At 38.1% G+C, this 17,466-nt stretch overlaps 1 protein-coding gene across 13 annotated transcripts in view; it reads left to right on the top strand.

Moving 5' to 3' along the window:
- Positions 1-2,457: 2,457 nt before the first annotated feature.
- The window catches only part of LOC122225967 (NEDD4-binding protein 2-like 2), a 106,088-nt gene continuing 91,079 nt past the window's right edge, over positions 2,458-17,466 (top strand). For all 13 annotated transcript variants that reach the window (XR_006205462.1, XR_006205466.1, XR_006205487.1 and 10 more), the window contains exons 1-3: positions 2,458-2,639; positions 3,943-5,201; positions 14,565-14,689. Coding sequence is in view for 9 of the 13 variants with exons in the window: in XM_042948714.1 (XP_042804648.1) it covers positions 3,943-5,201; positions 14,565-14,689 (1,384 nt within the window). In the remaining 4 variants the exon portion in view is untranslated. The remainder of the gene's footprint in view (positions 2,640-3,942; positions 5,202-14,564; positions 14,690-17,466) is intronic.

The following is a 17,466-nucleotide window of genomic DNA, read 5'->3' as shown; positions in this document are numbered from 1 at the left end:
CTCACTTCTGCCTACTGAGAGGGCCTAAAAGCAGTAATACCCCAGTATCAATAAACACACTTAGTTCTAAGGTCTTAGCTTCTAAATGCCATTTTCCAGTAAAAAAACACAAAAGAAAACAAGGCTTTGGAGAATTTGTTGACTCCAGGGTAGGAGTAACAAATGTACAAAACAAGCCTGGAAAATTATTGTGCCACAAAAGGAAGTGCTCAACATGCAGGTCAAAGGGAGCCAGGTGAAGCTAGCCAAATCTGATGCTTTGAGCTTCAAAATAAATAAGGATGGGGAAGAAGAGAACAATATCCCATGCAGAAGTTCAAATAAAATATGTAAATACACTAATGGAAAGGGAGGTTAACAACCAGAAATGTGCATTGTGCACAGTGACTTCCAAGGAGTACAGTATGGAAAGGGGGAAAAAGACTAATTTTACTGTGGAGAGATGTGTAAATGCTGCTTTAGGCAGTGATCAAGTTTAACATACACGATCATAAATTACGTTCGTAGTATTACCCCTGTTATGATGTGATGAAAGTGACACTTTACCTCAAAACCCCATGCCCCAGTCTAATCATGAGAAAAACATCAGATAAATTCCAGCACAAGGGCATCCTACAAGATACCTGACAAGTTTTCCTCAAAATTGTCAAGGTCACCAAAAACAAATAGAGTCTGAGAAACTGACACACGGCCAAGAGGAGCCTAAGGAGAAATGCCAACTGCATGTAATATGGTGTCTTGGAAGGGATTGTGCAAAGGAAAGGGAATTAGGTAACAACTAAAGAAATCTAAATAACTATGGACTGTAATTAATGTATCAATATTGATTCACTAATTATAACAATGTATAATAGTAATATAAGAGGTTAATAATAGTGGAAACTGTGTGCGTGTGTGTGTGTGTGTGTGTGTGTGTGTGTGTGTGGTTGGGAGGGTACAGTACATGGGAACTTTGTACTATATATACTCAGTTTTTCTAAGGATCCAGAACTGTCCTAAAAATTATCTAATATAACTAACCAGCTAATTAAATAAGTAAAAGACAGCAATGGATTATTACTTCTTGAACAAAAAGGAATGCATAAATTCATGCTGATAGTAAACAAGGAGAGCTCTTCTTTATAAAAAGCAGAATCACCTGTAGTAAAGGTGGAGCGCTTGAAGGAGTTAGGGGTAAAAAAATCTACAGTTTGTAACCGTCATTGTAAAGATCAGTTGCAGCAAGGATCTTCAGTGGAGGTTGAATCATAGGTAGAGTTTGATTCGGAGAAAGATATTTGCTTGATGTCAAAGTGTCTCTTCATAGACTGCCTATTAGTTGCAAGTGGTAAGATACACAGTGGAGAACCTGGAAAACACCTTGATAGGGTGATAAAGACTAATGTCAACTTATGGTGGACAGACAGACATCCTGAACCTCCATACACAATATCCTGAGACAGACACAACTTCACTTAAGTGGTTGTTTTCGCAGAGAATGCATAACTGGAATCTAATTACGAGGAAACATCGAAGGTCGACGTAGGAATTTGTATTTGAGGAAGATTGTTTATAAGGGGATGGATTGCTTTGGTCATAAGCATAAGCCCTCTTGATCATAAAGCTGTTAAATAATTAAATGCAAATATTCCAGACTATGATTTTAACTATTATATTTATAAATTAAAACATTATCACAACAGAAAGATTTATTTAAACACGAAGACATTAGCAGTTTCACTTGTAGTGGCAGGAAAGAATACAGGGAAGGGAGCGGGCCCAGAGAGTGTGGGGTGGTAGCGGAAAGAGAGAAAGGCTCTTGGCTGAGGATTGCCAAATTGTTCATTTAAAAAATAATTATTTCTAATTTAACAGACACACAGCACTTACTTTTCAACAGGTGCTGTTCTAAGCGCTTGTTACAAATTGATTTTTAACGGGCAATTCAGTAATTGGCCTTTGTTTCTCAAAACACAACATAGTTACGATACTAAATAATTTTCTCTTACGCACTTAAGGCTCTGCTGCAGTGATTGTCTCCATGGATAGAAGAACGTGAACTTAAAATTACTGAGTGGTTTTTCGTAGAAATGCCGGCAACCCTACTTGGCGGTAACAAAGGTTGAGGCCCCTTTGAAAAGCCTGATTGATGGTCTCCTAGAAAGTCTCAAAAGCATTGCGCTGAGAGCGGCTTATGTATCTGGGATGCCAGGCACTCACGTTCTCTTTTCCTTTACGGATGAATCCCAGAGTAGGGTCACTGCCGTTTTCAGCCCAAGTTGACAGGTCTAAATCACTTCCCCGCTCCAGATCTGGGAACTAGTTAGGGTTTACGTTTGTCACAGCTAGTGTGTCTCTCACGCAATGAATTCTGGGAGACCAAGTCTCCGAGCGCCGAGTTTACCAGGCCCGGTGCGAACGCTGGACTTCAGTTCCCACAATGCCGAGCGCAAATCCGTAATTCCTGCCGGGGCAACAGCGCGGTGGCCGCCATCTTGCGTACGGCGGTGCAGCTTGCCCAGATGCTGAGGGCTTGGGGTTTAGTTCCTCTCTGCTTTGGGGCGGTGTTTGCGCGTTGCTTTTACCTTTTCAGATGTTCGTGTCTTTGTAGACGAGGATTTTATTGGGAGGTAAAAGTCAATGCAGAGCTGTAGTGTAAGGTGAGTAAACACCCCATTTTAAGTAAGGGTGGGGTAGTGACGGTGACGTTTGTCTTTTTTTTTGGGGGGGGGGGGGGGGCTCTCGTCTGCTCTTGGCTGGACCCTTTTGATTATCCCGGAGTGCACCTTTGAGTCTCGGAGATCCCTTGAATTTCTGACAACCCGAGCAGCCTCCATTGGGACAAAGACCCCGGCTGACGCACTTTTGCCCGGGCTGCCCTCTTTAGAGGTCAGGAGGCCATGGGACTCAGGTTGTGTATAGGCCACGCCGTGTTAATGCAACCGCTTGTTGTTCTTTGAGACTTTTATGATATTTCGAATGAGGAAATGAGAAGCGGAGAGATGGCCGGAGGCGCTTGGAAGGGGGGCCGTTTCCAAAAGGACGGCGTTCTTTGCAGTTGTATCATCTTCAGTCTCTGTAGGCCTACCTGTATCGTTTAGTTCGTCTTTTTTGCCCCTTTTCCTCTCTGTTAGAGGAACACCAGAGAGAGGGCAGAATGAAGAAGTATGTAAAACGGGCTTTGGGATCGCACTTTTGAGGGTCCCTAAGTAATTTCAGGGGAAGCAGAATTTATCTTTGAGATTGACCAAGCATGTGGAAAAGATCAGCGCTTTGATTTGGGGAGTTGCCAGATTCCTAAACGTAATGTGACATGTTTGAGTCACTCTTAGTGCAACTGAAGTTTGTTTGTTTATTTATTTTTCTTTTAAATTAATGCAGTACAGCCGGTTGGAAACCACTTTTACACTAACAGGAATAGGGTCTGTAAAGTCTGGCGTTTCAGGTAACCTAACATTTGATTGCTAAGGAGACGCTGAGGTTTGAGAGCTGGATCCATTTACTCCCAAAGATGTAGTGATTTTAAACAGTAAGGGTTTAAAATGCCATTTATCACACCATTTTGGAAATGTGTCAGTTTGGCTGGCAGATTTACTCTCCATCTTAGTACACAGTTGTGTATATCATCAAATATATATTACTGATTTAATTTTCCAAACTTAAGTTCTTTAAGTTCAGAAATGCATCATTTCCATTAAAGGTGAGATATACCTTTTTTTTAAAAAAAAGATAACTTACTTACCTTCAGTGAGACTTACCCCCCCCCCAAATCATTATAACAATACTTAAATAGTAAGTAGTTATAAAATGACAACTTTGTAAGTTTTGTATTTTGGGAAAATGTTACCATTAATTGTGTATATCACACATTCAAATGTCTTTTCTGTTTTCGTGTTTCTGAAAAACTTTTGTTTAGATTTTTAAAATATTAGCTAATAATTATGTGATTTATTTGTTCCCCAGATGCCTTATGGTGAAATTGAAGCAAAATCCTTGGATCATGGTGAAGAACTAACAAGTGAACCATGCTATAAAAAATTGAAGTCAGCTGAAGAGGCTTATGTTTTTTCCCACCATGGTAGTGCTGATTTTCACAGAATCCAAGAGAAAACTGGGAATGATTGGGTTCCTGTGACGGTTGTTGATGTCAGAGGACATAGTTATCCTCAGGAGGACAAAATCAAAGCTACAGACTCGCCGAAACCTGTGCGTGATGAGGTGCCTGGTAATAATAGACCAGATGTTATCGAATCCATTGATGCACAGATTTTACAGGATACAGGTCCTCCATTGGTATCCACAGATGATGAGATATATAGCACAAGTAAAGCATTTATAGGACCCATTTACAAACCGCCTGAGAAGAGGAAATGTAATGAAGGGAGGAATCAGTCAGGCACTATCAATGGTATAGCTGACAAAGGACGAGAAACGAAACAGAAATTTAACTCCAAAGAATCAGAGCTTGACAATGAATTATTCCAGTTTTACAAGGAAATTGAAGAGCTTGAAAATGAAAAAGATGATTTGGAAGGAAGTTGGAAAGAACCTGAACCCTCTGAGGAACAAGTTACTGCCTGTCATCAGGGCCATGATAATGATCTGTTAAAATCTGAAGAAGGAAAGAAAAGAGATATTAGTAATGTTCTTCAGTCACATTGTGGTTATCCACAGCACGTGGGAAACGAGCCAGGCAAATATCCTTGTAATGGACAAGTAATACCTGCATTTTGTGATGATGCGTTTACTTCCTTCAGGCCTGAATGGCAGTCAGTACATTCTTTTATAGTACCCCCCGGTCCTCCTCTTCCCAGTTTTAACTATCATTTAAATATTCAAAGATTCGATGCTCCACCAAATCCACCATCAAATATTTTCCATGCCCAAGATGGTTCTCAGTTTCAAAATGGGTATTATGTAAATGGTTGTCACGTTAACTGGAACTGTTTGACTTTTGATCAGAACAATGACTATATTGATTGTAGTGAGAACACCAGTAGAGATCATTCCTCTACAAATGGCTACAGTGTGCAGGATGGATATGTGAGTAATGGTTTCTATGAAACCAGTGAAGGATGTTGGAAAGATACTTCTATGGACAACCATCATGGAACACACAGGCTTATGAACCAGCAGTTTCAAGAGGAAAAGTTAAATAAATTGCAGAAACTACTTATTCTTTTAAGAGGGTTGCCTGGTTCTGGGAAAACAACGTTGTCTCGGTGAGTAAAGGATACCAAGTAAATACTTGGTAATTCGTTACTTAAAAATCATAGATGATAGTTGTAATCAATGACAAATGCTTTCATGTTTCTAGCAGAAAAATTTTAATTTGTTACACTTGAGAATGGTATCTGATGGTGTAAATATTTAAAAGGATGTTTCCTGATGGAGTAAAGGAGAATTGGCATGTAAAGATTCTGCTGAGGGTTTTAAAAATAGATACACCATTGTATAATTATGACAGTGATGTAAGTAAATGCTATTTGAGAACTGTATTAGCCTTCCCTTTTTAAGTCAGATTCAAGAAGAGCTGGACTCAGGCTTTTGATTTCATTTTTTCAAACTTTATGGCCTTGGACAAGTTTTGCTATTTGTTAATAGAATGAGTAATACTTATTTTCCTGAAATAATTGTGAGAAGTAAATGAGATAACCCAAGGAAAGAAGGTGTGGGTGTGTTTTAAGCACTGTGCTGTGTTCATACCGTTGATTGACAGAGGGAACCTTTTGATTTCTTTACGTTTAAGGAGTCTGAGGTGAGCAGTACCTGAGTAAAATGGAGTTACAGCTGGTGATATATTATTGAATGACAAAATGTTTCAAATTCTTGTTTTTGTTTACATTTTTAAAAAAAGAATATTGATGCACTTGATTTCATTTGTGAAATGAAAGCAGTTGTGAAAAATAACACAAAGAAAAGCAATACAAATTCTTTGCAGTTTTTGTAGGATGATTCAAGATGTATGCTAGGTAAGGAGAAAAAGAAAACTTGATGTCTTGGTGGTGAGGATAAAGAAGTCCAAAGAACCATTATATAAATGTTTTGTATTTTCTTGCAAAACAGTCTGAATAGAAGTTTCTTCAGAAGCAAGAAATTAAAGATTAAACTTATGGTACAGACATTTATTTTAAGCTAGATCGTAAGCTGTGATCTTTGTAAATGAATTTAAATTTAGGTCTTTGCATTTCTATTCCTTTTATTTTAATGAAGATTTTGTAGAGAAGATGAGATTTCAACTCTTTAGAAAGTACAGAAATTAAGGGTGAAGTCTCACGAACATGGGCAGTCTCCTAGATTTAGAATATAAGACCAGAAGAAAGAAACAGTTGCAATTTGGAAATTGTATGAAGGGATCTCCTAGCTAGGGTCACCTGACTATGCGTGGGTATAGAATAAATTGAAGAAAGAAAGATGAGATTTGAGATAACATTGGAGTATGTTGAAACCGAAGGTGAATAAGGTATGTGATAGAATTTCAAGGAGGAATAATTATAGTTGGAAATGATAGAGGTGATTATATATAATATGCATATTTGAGGAATTAGGTGTATAGGAGTGGATGTTATAGTAGTAACTACCATTTGTGTCATGATTTACAATTTACAGAGTACTTTCACATATAAAAATCTTGTAAGATTGGTTGTGTTATTTTCATTTCATAGAAGGAGCAGAGGCTTAAGAGAATAGGTTCAGGTTAAAGGGCTTAGGAGAAGTTACAAAACCTGGGACAAGATCAAACTATAGATATAAATGATAGCGTGTTTCTTCTCTGCTCCTTCACTTTAATATCTATTGCATGCAGGGCCCGATACCTGACTCCTGACTTTAAAAAGCTTATTTAAAAGAAGCAAGCGTATCTGTTTAGGTCACCACCTTTCTTTTTTTTATATAAATGTGTGTTTATTTACTTATTTTCTTTTAATTTTTTTAATTTAATGTTTTTATTTATTTTGAGAGAGAGAGAGAGCACAAGCAGGGGAGGGGCAGAGACAGAGAGGGAGACACAGAATCTGAAGCAGGCTCGGGGCTCTGAGCTGTCAGCACCGAGCCCGATGCGGGGTTTGAACTCACAAACTGCGAGATCGTGACCTGAGCTGAATGGGACACTTAACCGACTGAGACACCCAGGAGCCCCTAGGTCACCACTTTTTTTTTTTTTTTTAATGTTTTTATTTATTTTTGAGAGAGAGACAGAGTGAGTGAGTGGGAGAGGGGCAGAGAGAAAAGGGGACAGAGGATCCAAAGTGGGCTCTGTGCTGACTGCAGAGAGCCCAGTGCAGGACTTGAACTCATGCACAGAACCACAAGATCATGACCAGAGCTGAAGTCAGATGCTTAACTGACTGAGCCACCTAGGTGCCCCCAAAATGGGCTTTGAAGAAAGAAAGGTATTCAAGTCCCCTTCTTCTTCATTTAGTCCTTGCCCACCTCTCCCATCTTCATGTCCTTCTATAGTTGGATTAGCACCTGCCCTCTATAGTAGGAGACAGAATACCTGTCCATTCATTGTTGTCAGTACTTATTCAAAGGTTCTTTTGAATGCCTCTGCCTTTTGAGGTTTTGGTTTTTCATCTCAGCCCTCAGTTATCCTTCTGAACTCATGCAGTATTTGTCTTTACCAAATTTTTTATTTAATTGTTTACCCACAACTTTGCTAACAGATTTTAATGAAATAAGTTTTAGATTAAGTTCTAGCACAATTACAGATTTAAATATTTATGAATAAGCTAGTGCAAAACAGTTCATACCCCTTTGTAGGTACGTGGAAGTGCTAGCTCTTTGTCCTTTTAGGAAAACTTACGGTGCTTTGATTAAAGGTTTATTTCAGGCAGAATTCAACAATTTCTAGATGTGGAATTTGTTACCATTGTAATTGGCATCAGCCAAACAGAATCCTCTGGAGTCAGGGATTGGACACAGGACCATTTAGGGATCAAGCTTTGGGTGTCATTCCTAGGGGTGTGGACTATAGACCCTGTTCATACAAGGGAGGAAAGTTGAACCTAAGATATTTTAGGTAATATGCATTTCTTCTACTCTACTGGTTTCACTAATGATAGCGAATGTATTTTCAGAAATGGGCAACTAATTTCATTATTATATTAGCAAAATGTTGGGAGTTGATAAGAGATAAATACTGAAGCACTTTCAGAGAGGAGGAAAGATGATGTTACACTGCTGGTTTTGAAGATGGAGGAAGGGACCATATGGAGGTGGCCTTTAGAAGCTGGAAAATTTGGCGAGGATACAGATTCTCCTAAGGAGTCTCCAGGAGGGATGCCAGCCTACCCACATTTTGATTTTAGCACAGTGGAGCTGAATTCAGGCTTTTGACCTTCAGAACTATAATATAATACATGCTGTTTTAAGCCACCAAGTTTGTGGTAATTTGTTATAGCAGCCATAAGGAATTGTAGGGTTGTTTTTTTTTTTTAAGTTTTTTAATTTATTTTGAGAGAGAGAGAGTGTGGGTGAGTGGGGGAATGGCAGAGAGAGAGAGAGAGAGAGAGAGAGAGAGAGAGAGAGAGAGAGAGAGGGAGAGAGGAAGAGAATGAATCCCTAGCAGGCTCCCTGCTGTCAGCATGGAGCCCAATGCGGGACTCAGTCCTATGGGAACTGTGAGCTCATTACCTGAGATGAAATTAAGAGTCCGACGCTTAAGCTTAACCAGGTGAGCCACCCAGGTGCCCCCAAGAAATTGCAGTTTAAAGAGAAATGGGAAGAGATTTTTTTTTTTCTTCCTCCCTGCTTTTGGAGGAGATCTCAGTTTAAATTCCAGAGGAAAAGATTGACCTTTCCTTATGTAGGTATCTGGTTTTTTTTAAAGAAAAAAAATTTTTTTGATGTTTATTTTTGAGGGAGAGAGGGAGCGTGAGCAGGGCAGAGAGAGGAGACACAGAATCCGAAGCAGGCTCCAGGCTCCGAGCTGTCAGCACAGAGCCCCACGCGGGGCTTGAACTCACAAACCGTGAGATCATGACCTGAGCGGAAGTCGGACACCTAACCGACTGAGCTACCCAGGTGCCCCTAGTAGATACCTATTCTTAATTGAAAGAGTATTTAGAGAGTGAAGTGCCCCAGTGAAGTGGTTTGGGGATAAGGGTATGCAGGGCCACTCAGTAAATAAGGAGATAAAGCATTCATGAAATGTCAGTTCTACTCAGATTTTTTTTGGAAAAATCACTTCTGGTCGTAAATGCACATGGATTATTAGAGAAAATAATGTATAGTTATTAGAAAATTTAAAAATAAATTATGAAAATTAACTCATAATAGGCCATTAGGGTTCCCAAAACAGTTAAGGAACGGGATTCACTTGTTCCTTACTTAAGTGAAGAATTATAAGCACAGACTGCTAGTTTTCTGTGGCTGTGTAACAAATTACCTTATTAAAAACAGTTAAAGCAACAAACATTTATCATCTCACAGTTTCTGAAGGACAGGAGTCTGGGTGCAGTTATCTGGGTGCCTCTGGGTCCAAGGTCTTTAACAATGCTATTGATTAAAGTGTTGGCTAGGGTTCTGTTCTGATCTGAAGGTTGGGGTGGATCTGCTTGGAACATCTCTACTGAGGTTGTTGACAAGGCTTAGTTCCTTATTAGCTGTTGGGTTGAAGGCTTCATTTAGTTGCTGGCTATAGGCTGGAGACCTCCCTTGGTTCTTTTCTCCTTGGGCTGCTCTCCATTCACAGCTCGGATAAGAGAAGGGGAGCCAGCTTTGAGCCTAAAACATAAGTCACTTTTTTCTATAATCTAATCTCAGAAGGGACATTACATCAACCTTGCCATATTGTGTTAGAAGCTGTAGTCACTGACTCCCACCCACACTAAAGGGGAAGGGATTATAGGAGGGGGCGAATACCAGGAAGCAGGCCTCATTGTAAGCCATTGGTTTTGTCTCTGACACTGCTATGTAACTCCAGGAGCCTGATTTCTGAAGTCATTTTTTTTTTCTGGATTTGTTTAATATCAAATTGGCAAAGTTGTCAGGAGAGTTAAATGGGGTCATAGATATACATAAAATGCTTGTCATATAGTAAGTTTTCAAAAAGATAGATATTCTGGAAAATACAAATCAAGTAGCCAGTGAGTTCATACCTGATTTTTTTTTTTTATTAGATACTTGATTTTTCAGAGTTCTAAGTTTTGACATTTGGAGGATTCATTTTAACACCTTACTTAATGTGTGAAAGTTCTAATGGAATCTGACCATAAGAATTTTGAAAATGTTAATATTTTTAAGTAACTTATTTTTGGTTCAGATGGTTGATATGGCATCAAATATATCCAAATAGATTACAGGTAATTTTTTATATAAGTCCCCAAAATAAAGCTTCACAGTTTGAGGTAATTCAGGGAATTTTTAAAAGCTGCATGAACAGTCTGGGAGGAAAAAGTCTCTCTCCAAGCTAAAATTATTTGCTGTAATTATGATTTATATATTTAAGATGTTCTTCATAGAGGTTTATTCATGTTTGATGTTTACTTGGTTTAATGGTGTAAGTTGATTTGCTATCTCCTCCCCTCTCCACACCCCGCCACCTACCTTTTTTTGTGGTTAAAACATTTCTTGGGTACAAAAGCTATTATACGTTTGTCGTATGGTATTATTAATATCTGAAAAATCAGTGCTAATAAAAGAATGGAAAACAATGAAACAGGATGTCTAAGAAAGGTGGTATCAGTTTTCTGATACTGTTGAAAATAATTTGATATGATAAGGCTGATTATGGTCAAAATTATTTTTAGATGATTGAGCTTTGGTTTGGAATGCTAATATTGTAGCATTTTTATATTCTGGGTTGTCTGTATAAACAAATAAGATGCCAATTATGTTAGATAGTATATTTTGGAAAAATCATGGCGACTTAAAAAAGAAATCCAACTGCAGCCTCGCAAATAACTAACCATTTAATTTCATTTGCTTTGTTTGAAGTAATTCGAACTATAGTTTCTATAATTGGAAATGCGTGTTTAAATTTTTTTATTTTTATATCTGCACTTTTATTTTTATTATAAAATGTACAAGCATACCTTGTTTTATTGTGCTTCATAGATACTGCGCTTTTTACAAATTAAAGGTTTGCAGTAACCCTGTGTCAAGAAAGTCTTTTGCTCCATTCTTCCAAAAGCATTTGTTCACTGAATGTCCTTATGTCACTTAGCAATTCTAAGAATATTTCAAACTTTTTTATTTTTAGTATATTTGTTATGGTAATCTGTGATTAGTCATCTTTGATGTTACTATTAAAAAAATTTTTTTATGTTTAATTTTGAAGGAGAGAGAGACACACACAGAGTGTGAGTGGGGGAGGGGCAGAGTGAGAGAGGGAGAGACAGACTCGGAAGCAGGCTCCAGGCTCTGAGCCGTCAGCACAAAACCAGATGCAGGGCTCCGGCTCATGAGCCGTGAGATCATGACCTGAGCCGAAGTCAGATGCTTAATTGACTGAGCCACCCAGGCAACTCATATGTTACTATTATAATTGTTTTGGGGTGCCACGAACTGTGCCCGTATAAGATAGGAAACTTAATTGATAAACATTGTATTCTGACTGCTCCACCGGCCTTTTGTTCCCCATCTGTCTCCCTATTTTCAGGCCTACTTATTCCCTGAGACACAACAATATTGAAATTAGGCCAGTGAGTTACCCTACAGTGGTCTCTAAGTGTTCCGAAAGGGAGAGTTGCACGTCTTACTTAAAATCATAAGCTGGAAGTGATTATGCTTAGTGAGGAAGGCATGCCAAAAGTCAAGATGGGCCAAAAGCCAGGCCTCTTGAGCCAAACAGGCAGCCAAATTGTGACTGCAAAGGAAAGGTTCTTGAAGGAAATTAAAAGTGCTACTCCACTGAGCACACAAATGATGATAAAGCAAAAATAGCCTTGCTAGTGTGGAGAAAGTTGGAGTAGTATGGATAATAGATCCAACCAGCCACAACATTCTCTTAAGCCAAAACCTAATCCAGAGTCCTCACTCTGCAGTTCTGTGAAGGCCAAGAGAGGTGAGGAAGCTACACAAAAGTGTGAAGCTAGCAGAGGTTGGTTCATGAAGTTTAAGGAAAGAAGCTGTCTCCATAACATAAAAGTACAAGGTGAAGCGGAAGTGCTGGTGTAGAAGCTGCAGCAAGATGTAGCCAATTAATGAAAATCTAGCTAAGATAATTAATGAAGGTGGGTGGCTACACTAAATGACAGATTTTCAGTGTAGACAAACATTCTTTTACTGGAATAAGTTGCCGTCTAGGATTTTCATAGCTAGAGAGGAGAAGTCAGTGCCTTAGCTTCAAAAGACAGGCCGACTCTTTCTTGTTAAGGGCTAACACAGCTGGTGACTGGGTTGAAGGCAATAGTCATTTACTATTCTCAAAATCCTAGAGCCCTTAAAAATTATGCTAAATGCACTCTGCCTGAGCAGACAGCATGGATGACAGCACGTTTGTTTACAACATGGTTTACTGAATATTAGAAGCCCACTGTTGAGATCTATGGCTCAGAAAAAAAGATTCTTTTGAAATTATTACTGCTCACTGACTGTATACCTGGTTACCCAAGAGCTTTGGTGGAGATGTAGAACAGGATTAATGTTGTTTTCATGCCTGCTACCACAACATTCATCCTTCAGCCCGTGAATCAAGGAGTAATTTTGACTTTCAAGTCTTATTATTAAGAAATACATCTCGTAAGGCTGTAGTTGCCAAAAATAGTGATTCTTTGATCAAAGTAAGTTGAAAGTAAATTGAAAACCTCCTGGAAAGGATTCACCATTCTAGATGCCCTTAAGAATATTCATGATTAATGGGGTCAAAATATCTATATGAAGAGGAATTTGGAAGTTGATTCCAACCCTCATGGATAACTTTGATGGATTTAAGACTTCAGTGGAGAAGTCAACTGCAGATGTGGTAGAAAGAGCAAGAGAATTAGAATTAGAAGTGGAGCCTGAAGATGTAATTGAATTGCTGCAATCTCATGATAAAACTTTAACAGATGAGGTGTTTCTTATTATGGACAGCAAAGAAAGTGGTTTGTTAAGATGAAGTCCATTAGTGAAGATGCTGTGAACATTGTTGAAATAACAACAAAAGATTTAGAATATTCCATAAACTTAATTGTTAAAGCAGTGGCAGGTTTTGAGTGGATTAAATCTGATTTTCACAGAAGTTCTTTTGTGAGTAAAATGCTATCAAACAGCATCACGTTACAGAGAAATTGTTTACAAAAGGAAGAGTTGATACAATACAAAATTGTCCAGTTTTAGAGAATTGCCACAGCCACCCAGCCTTCAGCCACCACCATCCTGATCAGTAGCAGCTATCAAGATTGAGGCAAGACCCTCCACCAGCAAAAAAGATTACGACTCACTGAAAGCTCAGATGATGGTTAGCATTTTTTAGCAATAAAATATTTTTGAATTCAGGTGTGTGTGTGTGTGTGTGTATATATATATATATATATATATATATATATATATATGTATTGTTTTTTTAGTAATAACTTTTACATGCCCTGGGAAACCAAAAAATTAATTTGACTCCCTTTATTGTGGTGTAGAACTGAACCTGCAATATCTCTGAGGTATGCCTATTTACAGGTTTACAATAAGCTGAGGAAAGGAGGGATAGGTTTGTCTTAATAGTTGGAGTCCTTCCTATTCCTTTGATTTGGAGGTATGTGTTCTTGAATCATCCCATGACAATACTCTTATTTTCAATCCCTTCCACCACTTTCCACTCTCTTCCAGAAAAAATTATAAAATGATATCCACTTGCCTAATGGCTGAGAGGGAGGAGAGAAACAACAAAAAAAAAACTTCTATTATTGTTGGATCCAAATTATATTCACTGTTTTTTACCTTTTCTCAGCACCCCCCGCCCCAGTTTAATTCATGAGTCACTGGTTTGGGGAATTCTCTGACAATCTGAACACTAGTTAATCTCACTGTGCCTAGAAATTTAAGGTAGTATCATATTGTGAGAACAAAGTTTGATTATCATTGACTTATTTGAAGAGTGTGTTTTTTATTTAGTGCTTAGTAATTGACTTCATTTAGTAATTTAATCTCTTAGCAGATTTAAAGTTTGATTATACTTTGGAGGATTACATGTTATTTCACAACCTTAAGCCTCAAGCTATTTCTGACTTCCACTTTTAGGTCGTATGTATTTGTGCCTTGTGGAAATGAGTTTATCAAGGCTATCTTAGGTCAAATAAAGTTTTCCCCAGATGAATTGCTTAGGCTTATTTGCCTTTTAGGTTACTTGTTGCACTAAATTTAGGCAATTTTAGAAACTATAAATACAAGTTCACACTCAAGTTAAAACATGGATAATAGTTAACATAATTTGGGGATTGGTTGAAGAATGTTTTTAAAAGTGGTGATACAAATGCCACCTACAAACGTTACTGGTTGTAATTGTATAGATTTAAGTGTGAAGTGATGTTTGAAATCTGAAATCTGCTCCCGTGCTATTATGTTTGCTATATATTTACAGGTAAGTACCAGAGATTCATTCCTGTGTGGCTTATTTTTGATGGTTATAAATTTTATAAATGGCACCTTATGATTTCTTTTATTAACAGAATTCTGCTTGGTCAGAGTCGTGATGGCATTGTGTTCAGCACTGATGACTATTTTCACCATCAAGATGGGTACAGGTATAATGTTAATCAACTTGGTGATGCCCATGACTGGAACCAGAACAGAGGTTTGTTTTGGGCCACGTCTTTGGGATGGAATATTTGACTAGGAGAAGACTAAGTTTTTATTCTCAACTTGACTTTTACCAGCAGAATGACTTTGGCAAGCCATTAAATAGCTTTGAGACCCAATTTTTTCATCTGTTAGAGGCAATGATAGTTATATTTGCCTTACTTGATCAAGGTTGTTATGAAATGAGAGAATTTAGAAAGGTATATTTTGTAAACTGTAAATAGTGTACCAGTATAGGCTGGCAAAATAGAGATGCGGGTTATTTTGATAACCTTTATTTTATACCTAAGGAATAAATTTCAAAGAACTCCTGAAACTGTTGTATATTCCCAAAAAGTATTTTTCTATGAATAATAGTAATGTTGTCTTCATATAATACCTTTGAATATTAAAAGTTTTTCACATTGACATTATTCTACAAAAAAAAAATCTACTTAATACATTTTTTAGAAGCACACCAGTCAGTTTTTTCTCTTTCTAGATTGGTGGTTCATAACATAGGCACACATATTTTTATTTGTAAAGTTTATCTTGAGAGAGAGAGGGAATGTGCGTGCACATGTGAGCTGGGGGAGAGGATGGGCAGACGGAGAGGGAGAGAGAGAATCCCAAGCAGGCTTTGCACTGTCTGTACAGAGCTCGTAGAGGGGCTTGATCCCATGAACCTGAGCCAAAATCAAGAGTCAGAAGCTTAACTGACTGAGCCACCCAGGCACCCCTCCTAGGGACTTAAAAAAAAACAACTTATGAGTTAATGTTAGCTCCACAGATTGTGGTTTAGTTGGCCTGGAGTGGATCTGAGCACTGGTATCCAGATGCTAGATACCAGATAACTAGAAAGTTATCCAGATATTCTGATGTTGCAGTCAAGATTGAAAACTTTTGATCTAGAACTAGTAAGGGCTTACATTATAAGTTAATTTCTTTTTAAAAAGATGAAGAATGCATTGATGATTCAACATTGTTTCTATTTTTATTTTTTTTTAAGTTTATTTAGAGAGAGTGAGCAGGAGAGGGAGGGGGAGAGAGAGAAAGAGAGAGAAAATCCCAAGCAGGCTCCACACTGTCAGCATGGAGCCTGATGCAGAGTTCCATCTCATGAACCATGAGTTCATGACCTGAGCCGAAATCAAGGGTCCGACACTCAACTGGTTGAGCACCCAGGTGCCCCACAAATTGTTTTTTATTATGAAAAATTTAAACCTAGAGTAGAGAGATTACAATGAACACCATACATCCATCACTCGGAATTATTATTAGTTATTGAGATTTTGCCTTTATTGGCTTTATCCTTTTTGTTTTACCACCCCCCCCCCCAACTTTTATTTGCTAAGGTTTTTAAAGTACATTGCAGACATCATATTTTATGCACTTCAAATTAACTTTTTCTTAATGGCATCTTAATTGCAATGCCATCATCACACTTAAAAAAACAATTTCTTGACATACTCACCCTGTAATGAAATTTTCCCTGTTGTTGTAAGTATTTCTTTACGGTTGTTCTCTTTGAATCAGGGTACAAGCTAGTTCCTCGCAGTACATTTGGTTTTATGTTTCATTTAATTACGTTAATCTGTATCCTCTTTCATACCTTCTTTTTGTCTTCGTAACATTAATTTGTTGTAGAACTTGGTTATTTGTCCTACAGAATGTCCCATATTTTGTAGTTGTCTGCTTCCTTGTGGTAACTATTTAACCTGTTCTTTCTCCTGTATTTAAATAGAGGTTAGTTCTAGACAGGAGGATTTGTTAGGTTTATGTATGTATGTATGTATGTATGTAACCATATGTCTAGTTGTCCCAATTTTAGTGATGCTAAGATTGATTAGTAGCTTCAAAGGGGCAGCCTACTCCATTATCAAGTTCTCCATCAACCTTATATCTAATGGTTTTATCCAATAGTGAATTGTTTCCTTACTGAAACATTTTCCTTAATGAAGCCAGTATACCTTTGGTGGACTGTGAAATTTGTGTGGAACATTTTTTTCTCTTTGCAGTGCTGGTCTAGAATATTACATTAAAATGTTTATGTCATGTGAGTTATACTTGCTGAACAAAGAATAGTGCTTAAAGTGCTGGTTTTATTATCAGTATAACATGTTTTCAAGGTAATGATAACTAACAGTCATGACTTAACTTAGGACTAAATTTCTCTTTTTAACAGATGTTTATTGAATATTTTTATTTTTTTAAGTTTATTTTGTGTGTGTGTGTGTGTGAGAGAGAGAGAGAGAGAGAGAGAGAATGAATCACAAGCAGGCTCCAGGCACCTAGCAAGGAGTAAGAACACTGACTGAGAGCCTGTGCATGTATGGGGAAGGGGCAGAGAGAGAGACAGAAAATCTGAAGCAGGCTGTGCACAGAGAGCCTGATGCGGGGCTCATGCGGGGCTCATGAGATCATGGCCTGAGCCGAAGGCTTAACTGACTGAGCCACCCAGGCACCCCTATTGAATACTTTTTTCTTTTAATGTTTATTTATTTTGAGAGAGAAAGAGAGGTGGGAGGGGCAGAGAGAGAAGGAGAGAGAATCCCAAGCAGGCTCTATGCTGTAGCACTGTAGCACAGAGCCCAGTGTGGGGCCCAAGTCCACGAACCATGAAATCATGACCTGAGCTGAAGTCAAGAGTCAGACCCTTAACCGACTGAGCCACCCAGGCACCCCCTTATTGAATACTTTTAAATGCCAGGTACCATTCTGGGAATATCTGTCTGCTTCATGTGTGTGTTATTAGAAGACTCTAAATTCATGTTAGATTGTCTGTAAATTAAA

This window comes from Panthera leo, chromosome A1, assembly GCF_018350215.1.
Source record: "Panthera leo isolate Ple1 chromosome A1, P.leo_Ple1_pat1.1, whole genome shotgun sequence".
In the NCBI taxonomy this organism is placed as follows: domain Eukaryota; kingdom Metazoa; phylum Chordata; class Mammalia; order Carnivora; family Felidae; genus Panthera; species Panthera leo.
Note: the sequence above shows the minus strand (reverse complement) of the source record. Positions and strands in the feature narration are given on the sequence as shown.